We start from the raw sequence: 25,461 nt of genomic DNA on the forward strand, positions 1-25,461 counted from the left end.
GTAACTCTGTCCTTTCTCGACCGCTTCAGACACGAGGGTGGCTCACCAGAACGGGACCGGCGCCCTGGGTGCGTTCCTGGGGGTCTGGATCTTCCGCACAGTACACTACAGTACAGAGCACAGTACAGTACAGTACAGTAACTATAACAATAAATGCATAGTTGCACTGCTCAGTTCACACAGGTGTGATTTTGTATAGTGAGAGTGTGCGTGTGTGTGTGTCTGCGTGCGTGCGTGCGTGCGTGCGTGTCTGCGTGCGTGCGCGTGTGTGTGTGTGTGTGCGTGCGTGACTGCACATGTTCATGAGTTCAAAGGAAATTACAGTTGGCTGTCTTGTGTATAATCCAGGGTTTCACACAGAGCTTTTTGGTGGACGTATGCTGATTGATTGATGAAAGTAATACATTTTTATTCAATACAATCCTAGAATGATGTAGAATCCAACCAAAACTGCTCTTGCCGAAAACTGTAACATTATATTGTAACACGCCTCCTTAAAAGCATCAATGATAGATAATCATATCATGTTACAGTTATCTGCAAGAGCGGTTTAAGGATATTTTTTTTCGTCAAGTGAGTTTTTTTTTAAGAAAATGGTGTAAAATATTGCCAGGCAGAAATGACAAATGATCCAAGGAATCCAGGGGGAAAAGACTTTGATTGTATGGTTCAAGAGATATAGGCTAAAACATGAAGTGGCCTTTTATAGTGCCACCATGAGGTTGGTTTGAACTATTTGGGGTGGAGAAGGTTCTTCTTTTGCCTTGGAGGGTGTGTAATAATTGCGTGTGTCAGTCAATTGCGTACTATATGCCGATTGTGCATGTATTTTAATCTGCGTCAGTCCTACTGCTTCTAATACTGCAATTGCTCATTTAGTTTGGCTTTTGAATAATACCCCCCCACACACACACACACACACGAACATCCATCATGTAATTGTAAATCAAAGGACCATGATGGAAAGCCTTCATGTTTTATTATTTTTTATCCCTTTGAATTTTATGTGTACTTGTATTCTTTTATGAATTGGATGCCTGTATTGTTCATTAAATAATTATAATAGTGTGGTATACTAAGGACATCTTTACACAGTTTGAGACAATACATCCTCATTATTAATTCATGCATTTTTAACTCCGAGAGAGGTACAAATGGAACAATGTGTAGTATATTGAATATTATACTGGATATTGCACTTACTGTATAAGTTTCCATATCAACAGTAACATGTGTCCTCCTCCACAGTCCACAGTCTTCAGTGCTATGGCTGCAATATCATCCAGGGGCAGAAATATGTGGACGTGGGCTGCTCCAACCCAGAGGTCATCACCTGCACCACCTCACACAAGGGTTTCAAACACCGCTTCTGCATAAGAACAGAAAGCAGTACGTACATGTCTTTATTTACACAGGGGGGAAAAAAGGTTGAAGCTGCAATCTGTAAGATTTGTGTCCTACCCGTGATTCGAACCGCTAGAACATCTTTCTACGACTCATCCAAGAGGCAATCTCCACTTGGCCAGGGGATATATTGCACTAACGAAACCTGTCAATACTGTAGGTTTCCTACCGTAACCCGACACAGGATCTAAATTTCTCAGTGGAACAGTATGGAGACAACCTCCAACCACTGAAGTTGTGCTAGATGGTGTGCAGGCCCTACCTCCTTCCATGATTGCCGTATTGGCCCAGCACCCACTGTTGATGTGCGTGTAAATACTTGTATGCTCTATCTACCATACAAATTGGTTAAATTAATGTTTTATTCGTTCAAATAGGCCTAAGTTCCTGACTGGAGTCCCCCATGCAGTGATCTGATCCGACACCAAAAATAGCAGATCCACAAGCTCACAATGCATCAGAATCACAATCCGAATCCTTTGTGTCACATTACAGGTTTACAGGTGTGAAGAAGTGGGTGAAATGGATTATAGTTTTTGTTCTGTGCAAGCTCCTCATAGTTTTCAGGAAAAACAAACAAACAGAAAAACGTGACGAATGTTTTCCTACTATGACGTGCCCAGAATAGGGTCGGTACGATTCATGTGCAAATGAAGGCAGAGGACACCCAAGACAGGGTGATGATGGTCTCACAGTTGTGCTGATAGCCAGTGAAGCACGGAAGAGCCAGATGTTGCTTTCCTTGACAGCTAATGTAGACCTCATAGAAAGAGCTGATGTGGCACCATTTCCAATAACAGGGCCAGCCAAGGGCTCTGACAGCAGTCCATCACATTCAAGTATGTCAGGGATTGTGTCAACATCTTTCAACACTGTCTTGGGAGTACTTTGTGCCCGATCTTCCAGCTAATGTTCATATGGGTCAGTCGGACCAAAACAAAGCGGATGCTGCTGCAGTTTCATAACAGACTTTAGTGTCCTAGTACCCTTTGTCCTCAGCTGTCCATAATCACACCACAAAATATTTCTCCTGGACACTCTACACGTAGCTTGCTTTGCTGCATGTGTAGACTTGTTTGTCTTGTTGTGATTGAGATAGAAGGAAGGATTCTTGATAAAATAATAATAATTAATAATATTTAAAAAATATTTAATGTCTGTTTAATGTTTTTGCCCTTTAGATAATTTGGCCAAAATGTATTCTAATATCTCCTCATGCAATGTTGCATTGCATCATGCTTTGCATGCTCATTTCTTGCTGAGCCCACGACTGTCTTGTCATTCCTGGCTGATTGATTCCTGTGCTGTCTCTGTCCTCCTGTCATTGCAGCGGCTTTGGACATTGTCCTGACCAGTGGTTGTGCCACATCCAGACACTGCCAGCAACATGAGCTGCCGGGTGTGCGCATCAAATGCTGTGCCTCAGACCTGTGTAACAGCACCTCCTCCTGGCAACCAAGTGTAATGAACTATGTTTGTGCATTGAGCAGCCTCATACTAATATTATGGTTGTGATGTGGAGTCAGCTCGCAGGGACTAATATTCACAGCAGCATATGGAATTTTGGAGAAATGCTTCCCTCAAAGACATTAATCTCAGTGTTGGCTCATGTTAAGGACTTCATGGGAAGTTTATTTAGTATGTTCTTATTGTCCACAGAGATATTTGCAATATAGCCTTGGATCAAAACTATCATAGATGTATTTTATCGAGCCTGACTTTTGCTTGCGTAGATATGAAAGTAAAAGTTAGACTCAATCAAATACATCTATGATAGTCTTAATCCAAGGCTATGTGCAATATCTTTTGTCAGAATACCACTTAAGCTATCATAATGATGGCAAATAATGGTATATGCTAGCGTTCTTTTCCTCAGTTAAGTTCTAAATCAAGTAATAATCATTCCATGTAGATCACCACCAACCCATTAATTTTACATGCCTATCGTTGCTCAGATGAAGGCCGACATTTATGAGATAAAATAGTAGTCCACGATTCAATGAGTTTTACCATGAACATATAGAAACTGTTGAAATGTACATTATCTTGATGAAATGCTTCAGAGTTGTTTAAACATCAAAGGATAGGCTCTTTTAATATGATGAAATCAATTCATCAGTTTTCTGTCCAGCTCAAGCAAAGCTTGAAGATGCATGCTGCATGTGTTTATATTGTGATTGTAAGAATGATTATGGTAAGAAATATTGTACAGTGAAATGATGTAATGTGTGAAATACTGTATTAAAAAACATTTCATATTTTTTAAGTCTTGTGACCTATACAGTCTGTCCGTTTTATTATCACCATTGATGCACTGCTTTAAAGATTTTTCACACTTCACAGTCATAGAGCTTATAATCACTCATCTAAAAATAACTCGAGGTTCACATGGTTTAATACAAATTATGCTCAAGTCAGTAACAGATATACATAAATAGAGTAGGCAAGTAGGCAATACATTGGCAAGTATTGCTTTCCTTGGGTCCCAATTGTTTGCCTGTATTTGATGATCGATTTGATGATCGAAGCAACACTACGCAACTGTCCTCTTCTACCCCGGATTTGAACCTGGTTTCCTGCGCAAGTGCTGACATTTTTACCATTGAGCTAACAGAGCCGGCCTGTTTGCTAAATTGAATGTCTAGGTGAGACATGACTTTTTGACACAATCTAAATGTCTCAATTGAACAGGACAGTCAGGGAGACAAAATATACAATGCATTAACATACTCTACCATACAGAATGGACAAAATTACATTTAAAACAAAAAGAACACCCCACTCCACTGACATAATTATGCCGTCTCTATTTGAGTGACCACATCAAACACAAGGTGGATGCTGGCAAATACTGCGGCATGGTCATGCTGGACCTCCAAAAGGCTTTTGACACCGTGAACCACTCCATACTGGTTAACAACCTAAAAGCAATTGGTTTCGATAGCACATCAGTGAGTTGGATGCAATCCTACCTGGAGGGGAGAGAACAGATGGTGGAGGTGTCGGAACACTAGGTTACTTCCATCCTGGAGGCAAATCTTTCCGGTGATAAAATGGCCACCAACGTAATCAAAAAAGTTAACCAAAGAACAAGATTCCTATACAGGATCTCCTCACTGGTCGACAAAAACACCCTAACAGACCCTAACAGGAGCCCTCGTACAAGGTTTCTTCGACTATGCATGTACCTCTTGGTACCACAGCACCTCAAAGGCCCTTAAAACAAGGCTCCAGACTTCCCAAAACAAACTGGTCAGGCTTCTACTTGGCCTCATTCCCCGAACCCACCTCACCCCTGCCCACTTTGACAGTCTGGAATGGCTTAAGGTCAGGGCTGGACTGGGACAAAAACATATTTTTTGTGTGAATTTGGCCCAGACCGGCCCACCACAACCAGCACGCAGATAGCAGAAACCTGCTCCGTCGAGGCACACACAAACAAGCAAGCCCTAAATACCACCACTTTTACAGAACAACATAAATGATACAAACCAACAGACAACTACAGAACCCTTTGTTGCTCTCACAAGAATGCTGGCAAAAGGATTCAAGATAGATGAGGATTTATTTGTCACTCACTTTGCCTGCCTGCCAAACCCCCCCCCCCCCCCCCCCCCCAAAGAAACATTTTTTTTAATCATATCATAACTTGAGCGGCCCCCTACGGTCGCGGCCCACCGGTAATATGACCGGTACGTCCTGTGGCCAGTCTACACCTGCTTAGGGTTGACGTCAGAGTACAGCATCTTGCAATGGGTCTGGTCCAAACGATTCGTTACACCACCAAGATACCCATGTGCCTGTCTAAATACTTCCTTAATGTCAACGAAGTCCACACCCACAACACCAGAGGGAGTTCAACAAACCATGTGCAACCCAGCTTCGGCACAAACAAGGGACTAAATTAATTTAGCTCCTACCAACAGTCATTAAGACATGCGAATCCCTTGACTCATTCAAAACCGCTCTGAAAGGGCAGGCTGCAATTCAAAATTGGCCCCCCAAAATCTGAATCCCCCACCCACCCCCTTTTCCCCTCACTTTACTGTTTTTGGCTAGATAGAAGTGTATATTTGTACGTCTCTAAATGTTTTGATGAATTGAAAACGGTGGGCCCTATATTGTGTAATGCTTGTATGGTGTCGTCCACTCACAGTTAACAGTTTTTGTATTGAGTTGTGCTTGAAATGTACAGTAATTCAACCATCAACCAATGTCACAACCTGAATACAATACGATGTCGCAGTCGTTCTCTATCAAACTGATTCTTAATGTCTGAGGAGCATAGATCCAGGCCCAGGGACTCCCAGGGGTCCTTCCTAACTACTGTATGATGATTCATAGTTAAGGGAATAAATAATTGACACTTATTTAAGTTATTTCAGGGAGCATACAAATGTACACAACCTACGGAAAATCCCAATTCCACATGTAGATTGGGGTCCCACTAGAGATTTCTTCAAATGGGGGTCTGTGGCCCTGCCCTGCTGGCCCCTATCTCATGCATATTATGGGTCGTTACTCCTTACATTGAAAAAGTTTGAGAATCACTGGCCTACATGTCAGAGAATGATGAGCTATAAACATTTTATAGGCTTACCCCGAATATACACCTGTGCAGGTGAGCTTCCTCTCAATTCCAGTGCGCATTATTGCCGCAAACAGGCGCAAAATCGCCGCATATCTATCTATTGCTCTTTGTCCTCCCAGAAGCCCATTGTATCGAGCGGAGGAAACCCTGTGCAGGAAGGAGCCATCTTGGACAGTCAAGGCAGCAGAGAGACACTTCAGCCACTAGGATAAACCTGCAGTCAGACTCTCCTCTCTTCGGCTTCTTCTGGAGTGCTCAAGACGGTAGACAAAAAAAAACACACAACTCCTGGTAAGCACACTGACAAAGGGCAAGTATGAACACGCGAGTGAACATGTGCGTGTCTTCGTGCGGATGTAAAAGAACATGTATGTTTTGGTGGAGTGGACTGCTCCCTGTGTAATAACAGCCTCGGCTAGCTCAACGTTAGCCAAGCGGCGGCAGCTATAGCGAGCTAGCTAACGGATTTGTACTTCGTCGCGAGAAGGGGTCACGCGCCGAAAATAGCAGATCTGCAAGCTCACAACGCGTCGCGGTCGCGTCGCGTTGTGAGCTTGCATATCTGCTATTTTCGGCGAACGTTAGCCTTTGCTTGACAGGTAGCTAACTGCTGTTGGTTTTTTTTCAGCGTTACCCTTACCTGGGAGAAATATTCCAAATGTATCATTATTATGACAAATGAAAACGGGTTTAAAGCCGCCACGGTCACAGCCACGGTCATCACAGATAAGAAAAATGCTGTCTTTGACATTAGATACTTCTACATAACCACAGCTAACTAACTAGCCTGCTAGCGATAGCATTTGATTTGTCAAATCATTTCGACCCGATGTGAGTTTATACCATGTCCTCTTAACGGCCCCTTTCACTCGACAAAAATATTATTTCAGCTAAAAATGGCGACCTGTCTTGTTAAATACGTTGTTTTTCTTGTCGAGACGAGAGATATATACTTGTCTTTAAAGGGTCGCGTGACGAATTAAGTAATAAACCTTATATTAATTAACAGGTAAAGTATTATCAGTGAGATAATATTGTGACTACGGCCCAGTTTTGTACTTGGTGGTGGTGGTGTTGTCAATGTAATGCAGCGTTATTTTTCATGTTGCTCAGCTGTCATAACGTCCATCCTTGAGGCCTGATGGTGGTTGTTATCAAAGCTAGCCGATGAGCATAATAGTGACACATTTCCCTCTGCGTGCACCTGGCTCTGTCGTTTCAGTGTGCCAGCGGCACTATGCTTTTTATTGTATTTTTTATGCTTTATAGTACACGTGCAGGCTAATTTTAGATGGGAATGAATTAACCCAGACATATGACTTGTTGTGAGTGACTACACTCCGGTCTGCTATGCTAAGTTAGCTGGCTTTCGGGACGGGTATACTATTTACTAATTCAGTTGATTTTAACCAACAGAAAGTGTGTATTGATGGCCTTTGTATGTTGCCTTTTTCTTTTGTTTAGTAGTGATTCAACCGTAGTTAATTTCAGGTTTAATATACATAAGTCCACGGACTCCCATTTTATATTTATTTATTTATTTTGATCTTGGACCCCAATCTACACTTATACACTCTTGAGCTACAGATCCGGTCTATTTGGTTCATAACTATCAATCATTACAGCCTTGAACTTAAGGACCAGTTATCTCTAGATAGAAGTGTCATTGATGACCTACATGTTTTAGCTTCCCAGCATATATGTTAAATCTATTTTATTTTTGTACGATGTACATGTAGTCTCTGTATATGGGACATACACATTGCCTTTTGGAATGGGGTGTGTGTGTGTAGTGTGTACTGTGTAGATGTAAAGTATTAGTAATAGTATAATAAAATGTCACAGCAAGTTCATCCTAACATCAACAGTGTACGCTATATTCGTGGTTGAATATAAAAGCTTAAGTTTAACTTTTTTTCTTAACTACAGCTTTTTGTATCTGACTAAAATATAATACAATCCCGGGACAGTAAATCAATTTGAACATATTTTTTACGGTATTTGAACTGTGGGGTCATCCCTGCCATTATCAGTGACGATGATGTCATCATTATTGTGTTGGCCTTGTGAAGCAAGTCACGTGATTTGAATGCTAGGTCTGAATGTGAAAGCATGACTACCCTTATGATTCACTTTGGTGTAATCTGTCCAGATGTGTATGTGTGAATCTCTTGCAGTGCATCCATGCCACCAGCAAGTGGATGTGGAGAGGTGGTACAGCACTGACGGTGTTTGTCTGTTTTATGAATCGGCATGCTGGAGAATTGAGGGGGAAGTGCTGAGGCTGCAGTCCAGTCACATGCTACTGTGACTCTCTCATCGATGTATGCTCTTATGCTGTGTTCGGGCTACTAGTGGCAAAAGCTACAAAACAGGCCAAGTGTGGCCAGCTACATTATCACCGTTGAACCGTTTCTCAAGTGCTTGTTGATGTGATTATGTAATGTGCCGTGCCGGTAAATGATACATTTTTTCATCCATTTGCGGAACGGAACAGGAATCGTGGGGGGAGTGGGAGAGAAACAACAAAACATGATTGGTTCGGTTGACACTTCTCCGCGTCATTGGAGCACTGACAAAAACGGAGGCTAATCGAAGGCTCAACTTTGATTTGTGTAGCCACCGTCATGCAGTGACAGATGTCGAACCTCAGTTTGTAGCTTCCTGTCATCAGCTTCCATTGAAAATGAATAGCCGCCGCTGGTTGCTTTGTTGTCGTTAATTTGAACATAGCATTGATTAGGCCTTTCTAGTAAGTGCAGTGTAACAGACTAAAACTAAATGTTATTGCGATACAGGTTCTGCTCTTGTTATGGTCTTTGACTCTTTGTACCTATAGCTGAGCTCCTGCAGCACTGAAAAGCCTCAGACTGGATTCTGGGGCTAGAGGCACCACATGAGGGTCATGTGAGGGGATGTAGTAGACAGGCACTCTGGCAGGATTTTACATCAGGCAGGTTGGAATGAAAAACTGTCAGTTCGTTGCTACAAATTCTCCACAAAATCAGTTGAATGTGATTGTGAATGGCTGTGTCAGTATGCCATGTTTTTAGTTTCCTTCTCTTCTAGTTGGGGAAGTGAGAGAGTATGGAGAATAGCTGTTCTTTGTGATCTCTGAGCAACTATTTGAAATGAATATTTGTGAAAAATGGGCTCTATACAAGCATGCAGGGAAACCTAGCACACTATCGTCATGCATGCACTATACTAAAATGCTTCCATGAGTAACTAAAATTATAGATTCACATCACAAACATTCTATTAAGTTCCCACCAAGTCTTTATTTTCACCATGTATACTGGTGCAATAACATACATTATGTCTAGGTTTTAGAATATATATATATATATCTTTAACATTTTAATAGGGCTTTAGTGGTTAAATAACATTTGGTTCATGTTTATTTTTATATAAAATGGCAGTTGTGTAGACATTTATATTTTGTTAAACGTTCTTAAATTGAAATGTTTGTCACTTTTTGACAATTATGGTAAAACAAGAAATGATCACACAGTGATATTTGTCAGGTGAAAGAAGTGCTGGTTTCGTTATTTAGTAACGAACTCTCCTCTCAACCGTCCAGTCTCAATCATAACATTACGTTACATAACATTGGGTCACGGGTGTCTCTAAAGATTTCTGTTACCTGCTTCCTGTTACCTGTTTCCTGGTCATGTGACCTGAGTAACCAATACATGACAGCAGTGTGTGTGGCACTGGACTAGGTCCTCAATATGACTCATGTATGACTAGTTTTTCTACATTTCATGAGCTTTCACTAGTCTGGTTTCACCTGACAAAAAACATCTATAATTGGTCGTCTAGGTCCTAGACCTACACGGCCAATTACAGATGTTTTTATGACTGATATTTTGGTCCTAGACTAGTCTAGGACTATGGATCAAAATGTGGATCAGCATCGGACCCAAAAGTCTGACATCAGTCAAACTCTAGTTTTGTGTTAAGTAGTACTGTAGTGGTTATACTGATAGCTACTGTGAGGTTGGTTTGGAGTGTGAATGATTACTTTGTTCAGAGCCAACATGGGTACTTCAGTTGTCTTCTGTCCAGAGACTGCAGCACGCAGACACATTATGTGATTATTTAATGAAGCAAACATTTTCAATCCTTTTCTTTCAAATTCGAAACTATCATGTTAGTTGGTGAAACTGCATGTTAATCCTTTTAAAATACCTGCCTTGCTTATAAATGTGTGTACTTATCCTAATTGTCTCCACCAGCCATCCGTGTGTCCGTCCGTCTGCATACAGATAATCTCTTGGCTCGGTCGATGCCTCCCTGGATGCCAACAACAAACCTCTGCCCCAATTTCTCTGCATTACTGTTCTTACCTATAATTGCACCGATCTGTGTACAACTTTGTAGACGCTCTCCCTAGAGGCCAGGGAAATACATTTGCCCTGCATCTTTCACATCTGCCGGTTATAGCGCCACCATGAGGCCGACTTTGGCAAAACACATTTCTGTACATTACTTCGCAAAACGGTATACACTATCCATAGTCATGTGATAAACATGGATCTGTCCACTTTCCCATATTCCATCCCCATTGGCTAAAGTTGCCTGCCAAAGTTTGAAGAATTGGTCAATTTTGAACAAAACAAATGACAATTTTGAAGACGGCGTGCGATTTCCGTGAAATTATGCACTCACATCCCCACTAGGAAGAAATGCCACTTAAAACATTAAAAACAGCCTCATGGTGGTGCTATAACGGCCAATTCATATTTTCACCTTAACTACACTGATCTGTGTACAACCTTGTATGCGCACTACTAACCATTATGAATACACTGTTACGTGTTATATATTTATTTTTATTGGCCTGTTATACAACCACCAGGCGACAGATTATTGCCACAAAAAAAAGAAGTTTATATTACTCAGTCCAAACATCACAAACGCTATTATCCTGGTGGAGACCTGTGCCCCTAGGGGCACTTTTTTCTAGTTTTGTATCAGTTGTTACTTGTTTCTAACTACAGCAGATGACGCTAAAGAGTGGAATTATACTGTTCCTTAAGCAGGCTCTACAATACACAATGGAATTAAACACTATTCTACCCTCAAATGGGCCACCCGACCCGGCAGCGATGGCCACCCTGACTCATTATTCTTTAACGTAAAAAGACACCAGACTTAAAAACTTTTGGGCCCACCTCCATGGAAGTTCAACCCTGTCTGGTCACGGGCAGGTAACATCATTCACAAATGCAATCTCTGAACGGCAGTGGAAGCAATATCTCGGATGCAGACTCTGTCAACTGTCACTATTACTTTCCCAAAATCCCAACTGATACCCCGTTCAAACATTTTGCATAACCTCTTCATGAAGTCTGTGTATTCTCTGATGCTGAAGTCCTTGAGCCGTGTCCTTGCTAGACCTAGCCTTTTTGTTGCCTTTATGGCTTTATTTTTCATAATGTATGTAGTGTGCTGTTGAAAACATTTTGGTGTGAAAATGGTTGTAATTGTTATTCTTAGTGCTCATGTTTCTGCTAGATTTGAGATGAAAGGGTTTGGCTGGAATTTATGTGTGTGATCCATAATCTGCCCTGTTGTATAGTATACAAGTAAACAACATAACATTGGTGTTAAATGTTCCTTTTAAAAAAAACACTTTTGGCCGACCATCACTCCTGAGATATGGATTTAATTTCTAGTTCCTTGAAATGGCTAGAATATTGCTTATATGTTGTTGATGGGTGACGTTGCATCGCTGAGCTGCCATGACACACACTTAACTGCTATTGGTGTAAAACCCAATCAATAGGCATTGTAGTCGAGCCATATCCTCAGATTCCTCATAAAAATAAAAAAGGCATATGCTTGCATTGTTTTTGGTTAGTAGAAACCATCTGACCAAGAAGTAAACAGTGGATGTCAGTGTGGCTGTGTGTGTAACTATGAAACGGGTGGCACCGTGGCAGTAGCTTCACATTTGGGAGTTGAGTAGTGCAAAAAAACCATAGGCAGGCACTGATGAGGGAAAAAGTGAAGCTCACTCATTAGTCTTACATTTTTTTGTAACATTTGTTTTTCTTCTAGTGAGTGCATCCATGCCATGGTGTATGTATGATATGAAATACGCTAGCACAATAATAGTTTAATACTAGTAATTAATTAATAGTTTTAGTTATTATCAGTGACTTTCTTTTGTCATTCTCTCCGTTTTTCCTTCATTATATTTCTTTCATGATTTTTTGCAGTTTGCAGCTGGATTCCAGCAGAATGACTAGCTATGTGCCATTCTGATGGTAACTGACCCCATGCTGACGATCTTAATTAGAGAGGAGAGACTCAAGTGTGACATGTTCGCCTTAAATTACCCTCATAGGCTCATACTACTACTAATTAGTTATCCATGCAACTGTGCACTGATATTCTTTTGCTCACTGCTTCTCCCCCACCTTGTATAGACATTTTCCATCCTACTGGTCCTAAACTGCATTTTACTTTACACTACATTTTTGTATCTCTTCTAGACCAAAGGCGGTCTTGAATGTCTGTCCGTCTCTCTGCAACTAATCCTGATAAACTACTGGACTGATCAACACCAAATTTCTTGTAGTTATTTAAATGATATTAGCACTTAGGAAGCAGGAATTAATGCCAATTGTTAATCAATCAATAAGCACTAAAATAATCATTAGGAGACAAGTTAACTTTGCATATGTCTGATCCCTCGGACTGCACCTCAGTGAAACACTAACCCACTGACCGGAGTGACCGCCCCTCTGTTTATCTCCGTCAGACCAAAGGGAAAGGGGGAGATTGTTTTCACCCCTACATGTCTGTCTACATTTACTTTTATCTGTGGCTAATCTTGCAAACCACTCGACCAGAAAAGTGGCCTTGCCTTGGGACAACAGCACATATTTTCCCAATACAGGGGATTTTTTTTTTACAAGCTCACATGTGATACGTTGTGAGCTTGTAGATTGATGTGACGGGTGTACCTTGATATTTCGACTTGCTCATTGGTGCAAGTGGTGGACTGTCGGGAACTGCCCATAGATTCAAGGTCCCGTATATGCATTAAGGTTAGCGAACATGCACTGCTCCCGTGCTTGCGGTTATGTTTAGGTTAGGGTTAGAGATAGGGATAGTAATTTCGGAACAATGAACCTTCTGACTAATGACACGGCACCGGACTGTCTGTGGCTGATCTTGAAAACCACTGGACCGACCAGTGCCATATTCCTTGTGCATACTGCCACGCCTGCCTGTAGTCCAGGGAAGTAATTCTGTTTTGAGGGGCGCTAGCCCCTCCTATATACAGGTTTAATGTTTGGTTTTAGTTTAGTTCAATGTTTGTTATAAAACGCCATTGGCAATGAAGGGGAAATTACGTCATATTGTCTCTTTATTGTTAACAGTTTGACTGCGGAAAACGATTTATCGGACTTTTAATCAACCCCCCTTCACTGCCGAGATTGTTGTATTACCTTTAGAGCATACGCTGAATTATTTGGGCTTTTAATCCGCGAAAATCCAGCGAAAAAAGGTCCCTCGGTTTGTTGTGATCCAATCGTACCATCCACCATCTTGGTGCACCCGGAAGACGCACACAAGACTCGTCTCCATGAGGCGTTGTACCCCATTCATTTGCATTGGCCTCAATTTCCCAGAAGCCCTAGCAGCCCACAGCATGTGACGATTTCCGGTTTTTTTTATCACAACAGATGCGCCTACTCTCTTTCTCCGCGGCGAAGAAGAATTTTCTTTTTTTTGTTTACATTACGGCGGATTAAACACATAAAACAAAACTCGCGTATGTCCGATATGGCAGCGACATTAACCTGGAGTAATCCATTCAAAGCACGGAAACTGTTATTAATGGCATTAAATGTTTCTGTTGGCACCGTTCACTATTCATCACCATTACATCACCTAATCAATGTGTATATATATTAGCGCCCCTCACTTCACACATGTGTGATTTCTATACTAGATAGACGATGGAGGTTGGATTGGACTGACACTTTGCCCAATTATGGAGATGACTGACATAGATCCCTGATGTCATCAATATTAATATGTCAGAACCTGTTCTGACATTCCATATGTTGATCCTTCCCATCCATCTTTGATGTTTCCCTTTTTTTCCCTCTTTTTTAAGATATGTTTTTTGCGGCTTACGCCTTTTATTGATTTTTGAAGGGACAGACAGTAGGCTGACAGGAAACGGGAGAGAGATGGGGGGATGACATGCAGTAAAGGCCGTGTCGGGTCCGGGAGTCGAACCCGCGGCACACTGCGACTGGATTACCAGTCCGGTGCCCAGACCGTTACGCTACGGCCTGGGCCTGATGTTTCCCTTTTGACTGATACGGCTGTCCATTGTCCATTTAAACTCTAGACAGGCGTGCCCCAAAGTTCCTCCTTCCACCCTTTTCACATTGGCCTGTTATAGCGCCACCAACAGGTGGATTTTAGCAAAACACATTTTTGGAACAAAATGCCTCAAATCATCCAATTGCCATCAAAGGCATAAGACTCAGGGCTTGAAGTTATCAGTCCTGGGGACTGGTTTCAGTCCTGAGGATCTCATAGGGGTCATTTAATGAGATCAGTGCAGATTTGCAAAAAAACATTTTCTGTCTTTTGTTTTGGTTTTTGTTTTTGGCTTTAAGCCCTGGGCATAAGAACAAATGGCACCCTTTTCACATTGGCCTATTATAGCGCCACCAGGAGGCCAACCTGACCTGCCCTGGTGGAGACCTGTGTCCTGAGGGGCACTTTTTCGGGTTGCATACTTAGTTTAGACTAGTCATTGGAGTCATGGAGCTCGATAAATGATACCCGAAAAAAGTACCCGTTATCAATAAGCTTTAGGCTTATCAAGCCTGTTATTGAGCATAGTGGCCCATGACGTCATGTTCAAACAATCAAGACAAGAGGCGATCAAGAACGAAATGTTATCCATGCTGGCACAAACATGTCGGTCTAAAAGTGTATTGATACCTGCCAAACAGTGCTGCCAGGGTAAACAAAATAACACTTAAGTCTCTTTACTCTCTAGAATTGGTAAGACTGTTTGACTAACGCCTATTTTTTATTATTACTTTGTATCACGTCGGTGTGTCGCACCGAAAATCAGCATGTCCCCTGTGACGTCATGTGGCAGCCACAGTGGGCAGTGGGCACCCCTCACTTCACACAAGTGATTTTTGTTCTGTGACTAAACAATGTTTCATGTATACACACCATGTCTAACGGCGCGCCTTCTCTCTCTCCCTTTCTTTCTATTCCCATTTCTCTCTTAGAGCCACGATGGCGACTGCACCGTACAACTACTCCTACATTTTCAAATACATCATTATTGGTAAGTGAGCCAAAAAGGGGCCAAGCTGAATGTCCCATTAAGACCTGAAGCCGATTCTACAAATGTCTTCTAAATCCGAACACTTTCTAAAAGACATACGTTGCTATTATCAGTGGTGATCAAATGTTCTCATGTCAAGGACCCCCAACATTGTATGTATTTAGCCAAGCATCCCCATTTCAAAATATTTTGTTCCAGGGACCCCCTGAAGCAAAGATTTAAGTAAAAAAAAAAAGCTTTTGCACACATTTTCACAAGGTTTAAAAGATAGCTGATCTACAAGTTCAGTGTAAGCTTGTACATCTGCTATTTTTTTAATAGCCAAAGTATAAAATAATTTAAAGTAGTATTTTTAAAATGACATGCCCATTGCCAATCATCAGTGCAGTCTCACTGATCCCCAAAACATCAGTTTTCCTACATATCTGAGGTTGTAAAGATCAGTGATGGTGCGTTCACACAGGCAGATGTAACGATGCAAAGATGCATTGTGAGTTGATTTGGAGCTGCTACATGCATTGTTGTGCCTTCCCACGGCACGTCACTGGATTCCTTTGACAATGAATGGTAGACTGCATTGTTTAATCTGGCCCGTGTGAACGCAACATGACTCAAATGATGCGCAAATGATGTTCACATATGATCGCTGTGAACACAAGGGTTCCTCGCTGCTTGGCTTACCAGCAGCAAGGCTCCATTTTACATACCACAGTGTTAATCACATCCACCTGCAGCGAACCACGTCAGGGTGTGAAAACAACCGGTCCGTGATAACCTTCTCAAAAGGGTCTTGGTGCGGTTGTTTTGGTCTTACCCAAGTTTGATGCAGTTTTCACACCTGCCCAGACAAACCGCACCAAGGGATAAACACACTAGAGTTCCATTCAACCAGACTTAACAAGGCTGGTGTGAGAACACCCTAATCGTCTGTCCTTTTCAGTCGCGTTCTGCCTTGTCTTTTCACAGGGGACATGGGGGTAGGGAAGTCGTGTTTGCTTCATCAATTCACAGAGAAGAAATGTAAGTACTGTTCCTCATTTTCTGCTGGCTAATTGTCTCCTTTATATGCGAGAATGCCAGGTTTCACTGGAGAGGCTTCCATTTCTTAGATTTCTTTATGTCAGGGGAAGTGAGACGTTCAAGAGAAGTCGAATGTGAGCTCAAGTGTGAGAGACTTCTTTGAATATGCGTATGTGTCAGCTGCAGCCTCCCATTACTATTCACCTCGTCTACTCACATTTTACTCACATTTTACCCACTATTGACAAGCCAGATGCTGTGCTCCCTTATGCCTAAATTATACTTGGTTGTGTGCACTGTGTTGCAGATCTACAAACTCACAAAACATTGCGCCACATTGCGCTGTGAACTTGTAGATTGGCTATTTTCGGTGTGCGACACTGGCGTGCAGCTATGTATAAATCAGGCTTACATTCATCCACCAGCGCATCCTGCATGGCTCAAACACTAGAAGCACACACACGACAAACGTTTTAGAAACGCTCTGGATAAGTGTCATCAAGTGTAGCCACTCTGCCATTGATATTATGACGTCTCTGCCGGGTGTAAACCTTGTATGTTCAAATTCAGAAAGGGCAAAAGTAGCAGATCTACAAGCTCAAAGCACCCTGCTTCGAGCTGCATTCCGAGCTTGCACATCTGCTACTTTTGATACGTTTGTATGACGCTGTAGTATAATCCATTAAAAAACATGTTTATCGTAAAAGGTTTCTGCCTGACGGGGACGATGATGTAGATGGATACAACCATCTGAATGATCATTTGTGAGACTGCTCTGCTGCTGTCTCCATCTGCTGTAGGCTCACAATGAAGATTAGGGGGTTGGGAATGTTATTACTGTGTGTTGTGTGTAAAATAATGTATGTGAAAAATGATACAAGAATAAAAGAATCTTTTTGTTTTATTATTCGGCTGTGAAAAAGAAGGTACTTGTAGGGATGAATGAAAATGGAACAACAAGCAATACTTTTTTGATAATTACTGCCTTTTTATTCCCCGTACCATTCCATATACTGGAACATCACCAGCGTATCTTCATTTCTGTGTTCCACAGTCATGGCAGACTGCCCCCACACAATTGGCGTGGAGTTCGGCACCAGGATAATTGAGGTGAGCGGACAGAAGATCAAGCTCCAGATCTGGGACACAGCGGGCCAGGAGCGTTTCAGGGCCGTTACCCGCTCCTACTACCGTGGCGCCGCAGGGGCACTCATGGTCTATGACATCACCAGGTATTGACTTAATGTGTGCATCCACTTACATAGGTTGCCTCTAGCATCTAATAACTAGCCCCTGGCAGTAATAACCTTTGAACAAACATGGCCATTCTTTCTTGTGGCCCTGACTCCCTCCTCCTTATCCAAACTGTGAGATGGTATCAGTGGCTTGCTAAGTAAACACAGCTCGGCATGGGGAATGTCTGTCCGGTCCACACCCAGTGTCCCCGTTAAGGCCTTCGCAGTCACATAAATGGTATCTACTAAAGCAGCCTGTTCACATGCCTTACTCGACATGGTTTGCCACTTATGCAGGTGTCCTTGGCGTGCACATGCTGACACTGTGGGCAACCTTTTGCATACTATTTTGATGCAGAAAGAATGTGGCCCATTCGCTGATGGAATGTGGACTAAACATGGTCCGTTTGTAACCTTTAGTACACACGGTCACACATGCGCATCAAAAACAGCAGCTTCTATGGGAGCAAAGGGGTGGAGTTCCCCATTGTGGCACGTTGACGACATTGACATGAGTGGTTTTCAACACGTCTGAAGCTTGGAATTCAACATTGGTGAACTTTAAGCAGGTGTCAACCAATAGGAAATAACCACCACCGTGGTTGTCCCCACTGCATTTCACTTCAACCTGCGTAAAACAAACTACATGCCAGAAAACTACCCACAAGACAACATGGGGAAATGGATGTTTGACGCCGCCCTCAGAATCCGTTGGCGCTTCTAAAGCATGTGTGTGACTGTGCCCTACGCTAAACCCTTGCCTAGCCATAAGTAAAGTAAGTAGCCATGTGGTCCATAGGTCAGGAGCCTATATTCTGTTACTGTACTGGCCTGATGTTCAACCCTCAGCCATGATGTACAAGTACACCCCTGCCCCTGGACATGAAGGTAGTACAGTATGTCGCTGGGACCTACCCCCCCTTGATGCTGACTGAGTGCCAAGGCATTGGGTACCATATTTATAGTCTCTATGGTCTACTTGGCCAAGGATGAAACCAGACCTCCCAATATCCAACTCTAACCACTAGGCCACTGAGCTGGTACCCTGGCCTGACCATAAGCCTGCCACAAACCGGTATCCTAACCTTAACATTTAAGAAGTAACCTAGAGCTCTGGCCTGGGCCGCGGCTCTGCGGTCCAGGCACCTTGGCTGGTACTCCAGTCTGGCAGTGTGCCACCGGTTCGACTCCCGATCTCGACGGCCTCTAATGCTTGTCACCACCCCATCTCTCTCCCCATTTCCTGTCAGCCTATTGTCTATCCCTCTATAAAAAATAAAGGCGAAAGCCACAACAACAAAAAAACCTAGAGCTAACCATGTCAAAACGCATGTCGCATTGAGTCAACATGGTCCGCATTCCTACAGCATCAATATAAAATAGTGCCCAAATGTCTGCCTTAAGTGCCAGTGAAAAGGTACCTGCCCAAGAACCAAATGATGATTGGTGTATAATAGCCATGAGAACCAAAGTGACGACAATGTTGCACAAACATACTCTTAACAGTTGTTAATGCTACTGTCAACTTATTGATCCTTTTAGGACTGTCACATTGTGCTTTCTAATTACCAGTTGTCATAATAGTGTATCTCTCTTTGTGTTTTTAATTCTGTGCCACATTAGGAGAAGCACGTATAACCACCTCAGTAGCTGGCTGACGGATGCGAGAAATCTCACCAACCCTAATACCGTAAGTATGCTGATATAAATGTGAACTTGATTGTGAGTTGCCCAAGTCGCTGTATTAGCATGTTTCCTGGTTTCTGTGGCCTCTGGTGTATCATTATTGATTGATTGGTTGATTATTTTATTCACAGTATGTAGAATGGGTACATTTCAATGAAAGTGCAGTTCAATACAAAAACTGCTACAAGGATGAAACCAGAAAACCTGTTTACATCAGGGTCGTCATCATATATACAGAAAAAACTGTAAAAGTGGGGAAAGAAACGTTTGCACAAAATGAGCTAAGTCTCCGGAGGAGGTGCGTCTGAAGCCTGTCCTTGACGGGAGTCTCTAGACGTAAAAGACGATGATGATTCTGTGAAGCTGTGTGGGGGAAAGTAGACTGGTAACAAACGTTTTGAGCATTATTCTTTTGCAGTAATGTAAGCAATCTCTCTCCCCATTTCCTGTCAGCCTACTGTCTGTCCCTCCATAAAAAATATAAAATAAAGGCGAAAGCCACAAAATAAACATAAAAAAAAGAGCATGGGAGGGTGGAAAATAATGGTATATTGTGTACACAAATAAAATAAACTGGTACAAAATGACAAATACCAGGGGAGGAAATGTATACAGTGGGCTTATACCAGGGGAGGAAATGTATACAGTGTGCTTATACCAGGGGAGGAAATGTATAGTGTGCTTATAAAATAGCATTTCCGATATATATTTACTTTGTTCTTACTATCTTTGTGTTTCCCTCTCCACTCTTCCTCTGTTTCTCCAATCTCATAATGTTGCTGTGTTGAGTTTTCTTGGAATCCCAGCGCCCTGTCCATTTCACAAATTGGATTGCTTTGTCAATATGATTACTTCTAAATCATACTGCTCTCATTTACCCTGTGCACTTTCAGTTTCCACAAAATCCGTTGTCCTGACTGTTCTATGATTTTTCTGGTATAAAGACGATTTATACACGGCTGTTTTCAGAAATATTAACTCCTTGCTTCAATAGAGATAGAAATTAACAGTTGCATGACTGCTGAAGCTCAAATGGGTTTGTATATTATAAATTATAAATCGGTTTTGGAAATCGAAAAAATAAACTGTTCCACTGACCCTATAGTTATTATTTAGTCACAAGCACTTACAACTTTTCCTATATTAAAAGTGGCTAATGAGAGGGACGGTGGGCAGCCGTACCACGCCCACGTCACTCTGACTAAACAGACCTGATATTCATATACTGCAGTGGGTTTCAACCAGTGGTCCTTGAGTGGATTCCAGGTGGTCCCCAGCTAAATGATGGCGAGTTGATCAATTGGATCTTTAACCCATTCTGACCTGAGATCAGATTCATACGAGGTTTCCGCTGGACACACACTGGTCTGATTGACCCATTCTGACCTGAGATCAGATTTAAAAAAATGTCAGTCGTTCTTCGATTGTTAAAAAATAGCAGACCTACAAGCTCGTATCGCGCCACTCGGTGGCGCGATATGAGCTTGTAGATCTGCTATTTTTCAATAGATAAAGCATAACATGATGCTAACACCAAAATGGGTGCCCGTTCAGAATGGGTTAAGTCTTGAGAGCGTAAAATGAAACCAAGTGGACCCTTTACGTTCTCAAGAGTTAAATTATTGTCAACATCTTCATTACTTCATTTACAAGAAGTCTACACCATTAGAGAATGTAGAAGAATTGTTATTTTGATCAACGTTTGCCAGTTATCTCTCCCATGGTACCACATCATTACTGCATGGAAATGTGGGCAAAATCTTATCCAATGACAACAAAATATTCTTTAGTTTTGGCGGGTCTGAGAGTAAATCTCATCAAATGGTGGTCCGTGGCTCAAATGCCGAATAAATAATGGACCTCTGACCTTGATATGGAAAGGGTTGAAAACCACTCATATACTGTATAGGCAGGGCCACATCACCATGACTCAGACCACAAACACACCCAGTACATTGTGCATTTGCATTATATATATATCGGACCTCAAGGCCACACTTTGCAGACCACGCCTGACTTTGATTTAAAACGTCATGCATTTGAAATTGGCCTCCGAATGGCTTCTAAGTACCAAGGCACTTCCCAACTGATCCAGTGCAGCTGCTCAGTGGCCATCAGTTTAGTACTGGTTATACTGGACTGCTCCCCGGTGTGAATGAGTGTAACGGTACAGCATGAAGCACAGCATTGCTGCATAAGAAATATTGCGTTTGAGATGTTTTTAATTTGCTGCCTTATTTGTTTTTGTTTTACTTTATTTGCTATGACTGTGTACATCTGCACAAACTTGATTTCCCCTGGTGATGTTGCTATCAAAATTAACTGTAATTTCCCCCTTCTCCTCAGGTGATCATTCTCATAGGGAACAAAGCTGACCTGGAGGCCCAGAGGGATGTCACATACGAGGAGGCTAAGCAGTTTGCTGAGGAGAACGGTGAGAGCTTAAGGCCTAGTCATACTCTGTTTTTACTAACGAAACGGTGGTCACCTTATCACCTAGGATGATGTGGTGCACGAGTGGTGTGTGTGTGTGTGTGTGTGTGTGTGTGTGTGTGTGTGTGTGACTCACTCGAGAACCGTTCCCCCCACAGACTTCAAATTCGACACACATGTTCCACACCACCACAGGGAGTGCAGTGCCCGGGTCGGTCGGACCCACGGTTGTCCAGAACTGCCCCAAAAAGGCCCGGGCTCTGAACTGGGCCCCTGCCCAGTGTCCATATATGGAGCTGGCCTGTTGGCATCATTCTGATGTCTGCATAGACTCCATATTTGGGCATGCCTGACAAAGAACTCCAAAAATGGGACACAGACAGACATAATATCTGGATGGGGCATGCATTTCCAACTTGCATCATTCCAAGTAGGCCAGTGCCCAATGGGCACCGCTGTAGAGGCTCCAATGGGCACCACTCTAGTTTTCTAAAAGAGACCAGTAGGTGTGTTTCCATCAAGCGTTTTTTAGCGCATTTTGGATTTTTAACTTAAATTCCTGAATTAAAAAACCTTAAAATTAAAAAAAACATTTTTGCCTGAAGGGAGTGGATTTTGGGGCTTTATCGAAAAAATGTAATGTGCAAATGGGGGATGGAAACGATTGCCGAATTATGGATAGGTGAATTAGAAAGCATTTAACTCGCAAATGAAGACTTGGCTGAAATTATTTCACCTCATTGTGTCTGACACCATCTTCTGTGTAATGTCCCACAGGTCTGTTATTCCTGGAAGCCAGTGCAAAAACGTAAGTCAGTTTAACATCAGCTACTCTACAACTAGAATGGACATTTGGGGTACTTATTCACTCCATTGCACAGCTCACTGCTCGCCGTGTCTTGTCTCTCACCTTGCATGTGTACATTTCTTTCTGTAGGGGTGAGAATGTTGAAGATGCCTTCCTGGAGGCTGCCAAGAAGATCTACCAGAACATCCAAGATGGCAGCCTGGACCTGAATGCCGCTGAGTCAGGGGTCCAACATAAGCCCTCGGCCCCCCAGGGCGGCCGGCTAACCAGCGAACCACAGCCCCAGAGGGAAGGATGCGGCTGCTAATGAACCAAGCGACCGCCTCACTCTTACCGTCTCTCTTACCCACCCTCTGCCCTCTCTGCCATCCCCTCTACTCATTTATCCACACCTTCCCCCACCCCTACTGCACCAGGACCTGCACGAGAATGGGGCCGTGGAGGGAAGGAACAGGGGATGGATGCTGACCTGGGCTGGACTGTGTGGACTTACATCTCCCCCACCCCCTCTCCACCCGTCTGTCTCCACTCCACCTTCACTCGACTGCGTCTCTGGCTTCGGTCCTCCTCTCTTTACAGTTTGTGCATTATCATTTTCCTGTCTCTCTCCACTCTTGCTCCTCACACCATTTTGGTCTAGTTCATCTGCCATAGGATCCTAGACGTCACAACTTGGAATACATCACATCGGTTACTGACCTAGATACATGTCAATTCCATACAGTAACAATAAACGCACGTTTATTGATTTGTTTCTTTTTTATTTATTTTTTGTTTGTTTTTTTATTTGTTTTTTTTAAGCTAAATACAAGTTCCATCCATATGATTTATAAATTAGATTGTAAGGCCACTGAACTATCTTGATACTTTTTCCTTAATCTACAACCCCTGATGCCTGCATGGTTTCCTGATTTTAGCATTGTAATCATTGAACTGAAGTAAGGTGTGTGTGTGTGTGTGTGTGTGTGTGTGTTCGTGCGCGTGTGCGCGCAATACTGCTCTCCATCATTACAGTTCATTCTTCTGTCCTAGTCGCACGATTGGATAGCGACGGCAATTGCGTAATGTATTATGTAGGCACACTGTTGATCACAAATGACTGTGCACAGTATGTGCTTTTAGCAGATGACTCAAAATGTGACCAATCTGTGTTTAAATTGGACTTTTTCGTGGGTTTCCAGTCTTTTAATTTGAAGCCACTTTCTGCTGCTTGGTAGGCAGAAAGTGAATTTGTGTCCCAAATGGAAACACTGAAGCCAGATTTATACTTCATTGCATGCCAGCGTTGTTCAACGAAAACAGCAGATCTACTAGCTCACAATGTGGGCTTGTAGATCTGCCATTTTCGGTGTATGACACTGCACAACAAAGTGTATGAAGCTCTTCAGGTTGTCAGGAGACCTTAAACAAAACCAAGGAGACAGGGAATTCCCCACAAGTTCCTGGTGGTGATGGCTCCTCTTTTCCACCATAACATCACAGGAATGGACAGTGGGTGTTTTTCCAACGCGCGTGTGAGAGAATGTGTGTGGGTTTCATTGACTAAGTTAAAATGACACTTTAAACAAAGATGTTTCTTTTATTTCTTTTTTGGAGGGATTCCTTCCGATCATCACTTTGCACCGGACCCCCCCTCTCCTCCTCCCCCTCCTCATTCATATCAATAGAATCTGTATGTCTTTACCAGCATTTTATGTTGTTTGTTTGTTGCCTTATTGTATTGATTAATGTTAATATTATTACTATTACTGTTAATCTTTTTTGGGTTTGCTGCGCTTGCTCTACATACTGCTGTCAGACTCACTTCTGTTAAATAAACCAACCCTTTTACAATAATTGTGATACTTCTGTGGATAATAAAACAGGAACTATATGTAACACAGGAGGTGTGGCAAGCAAAAGCTGTGTGTAAAAAAAAAAAAAAAAACACAAGAGTTGAAGTTTCCTAACAAATGCGTATTAGGATGTAATAATGAACTCGGATATGCCTGTTGTATATTGTGCGTATCTGCGCTGAAGAGTTTATCATTAATTTGGACGGCTGTTCCGCTGTCCTCTCTCCCCAGTAGGCTTGTTTAATAAAACACAAAGCAGCATGCCCTACCTAAAATGATCCCGCAATGGGACAGATTAGTTGAAATCTAGATTATGTTCAAAGTTTTTTTTTTTCTTTTTTTCTGTACCATAAAGACTGATTCCCTGATTGGACAGCTGTATATATTGCTTTAACTATTGGTGATGACCATGTTACTTGGGAGATAGAAAAACCTTTGCTGGCTCTCTTGAGACATGTACAGTTGATGTGGTAGTGGGTTGCCTGTAATTCATGCTTGGGAAATTCTGTAACATAGTTTCTATATGAATAAATGTATGTAATGGACAGACACTCACCCTTCTCTGCACTACTGAAACCTGGTGATTCCTTACCTTCTTTCTTTTCACTTATCCTTAGGCAGTTTGGGTACAGGACGGAAGAAGGGAGTTCATAAGTGGGATGGTGTGCAAATCGATATTTATATCCAAGCCGATTCCTCTCTTAATTCTGTAGGAGGTGGAGTGGAGAATGTGGCACTTTTGCAAAGTGTTGGGTTTACTCTTAGTATGTCGTATTTCTTATTTACCATGTCATAGCTCCTCTACAAAGCGAGGGGCCTGCATTGCCGTCTTAATTTTGGGGAGTGGGAATTGGTTTATTAGTTGGTGGGAGGGGCTTGCAATGGTTCTTCCTTTTCCTGTGTCCCACCTCTGCTGTCTGAGTGACCACTTGCTTTTGTCTGTCCACAAGTAAAAAAAGAAAAGAAAAAAAAGTACATATGTATAAATTTTGAAGGAGCTGTGCTAACATTTAAATGCGTTCTTGCGTGTATATGATTTTAAAATGTTGACATTTTGATTTTAATAACAATAAAATGCTCTAGACAGAATACATTATAGA

At 42.3% G+C, this 25,461-nt stretch overlaps 2 protein-coding genes across 2 annotated transcripts in view; both read left to right on the forward strand.

Annotated features, from left to right (window-relative positions):
- LOC310879604 (uncharacterized protein) overlaps window positions 1-2,943 on the forward strand; it is a 6,236-nt gene extending 3,293 nt beyond the window's left edge. The window contains exons 2-3 of the mRNA XM_083794375.1: window positions 1,249-1,389; window positions 2,735-2,943. Coding sequence (XP_083650501.1) covers window positions 1,249-1,389; window positions 2,735-2,919 — 326 coding nt within the window. The 3' untranslated portion in view covers window positions 2,920-2,943. The remainder of the gene's footprint in view (window positions 1-1,248; window positions 1,390-2,734) is intronic.
- A 3,213-nt stretch (window positions 2,944-6,156) lies between these two features.
- Window positions 6,157-25,461, forward strand: rab14l (RAB14, member RAS oncogene family, like). Its single transcript, XM_083793604.1, has 8 exons — window positions 6,157-6,286; window positions 15,286-15,344; window positions 16,311-16,364; window positions 17,419-17,596; window positions 19,223-19,289; window positions 21,632-21,719; window positions 22,496-22,526; window positions 22,656-25,461. Exons 2-8 carry the CDS (start codon window positions 15,293-15,295, stop codon window positions 22,831-22,833), a joined length of 648 nt encoding a protein of 215 aa, XP_083649730.1. The 5' UTR covers window positions 6,157-6,286; window positions 15,286-15,292; the 3' UTR covers window positions 22,834-25,461.

Source organism: Protomyctophum parallelum (assembly GCF_964188405.1).
Source record: "Protomyctophum parallelum genome assembly, chromosome: 21".
NCBI lineage: Eukaryota > Metazoa > Chordata > Actinopteri > Myctophiformes > Myctophidae > Protomyctophum > Protomyctophum parallelum.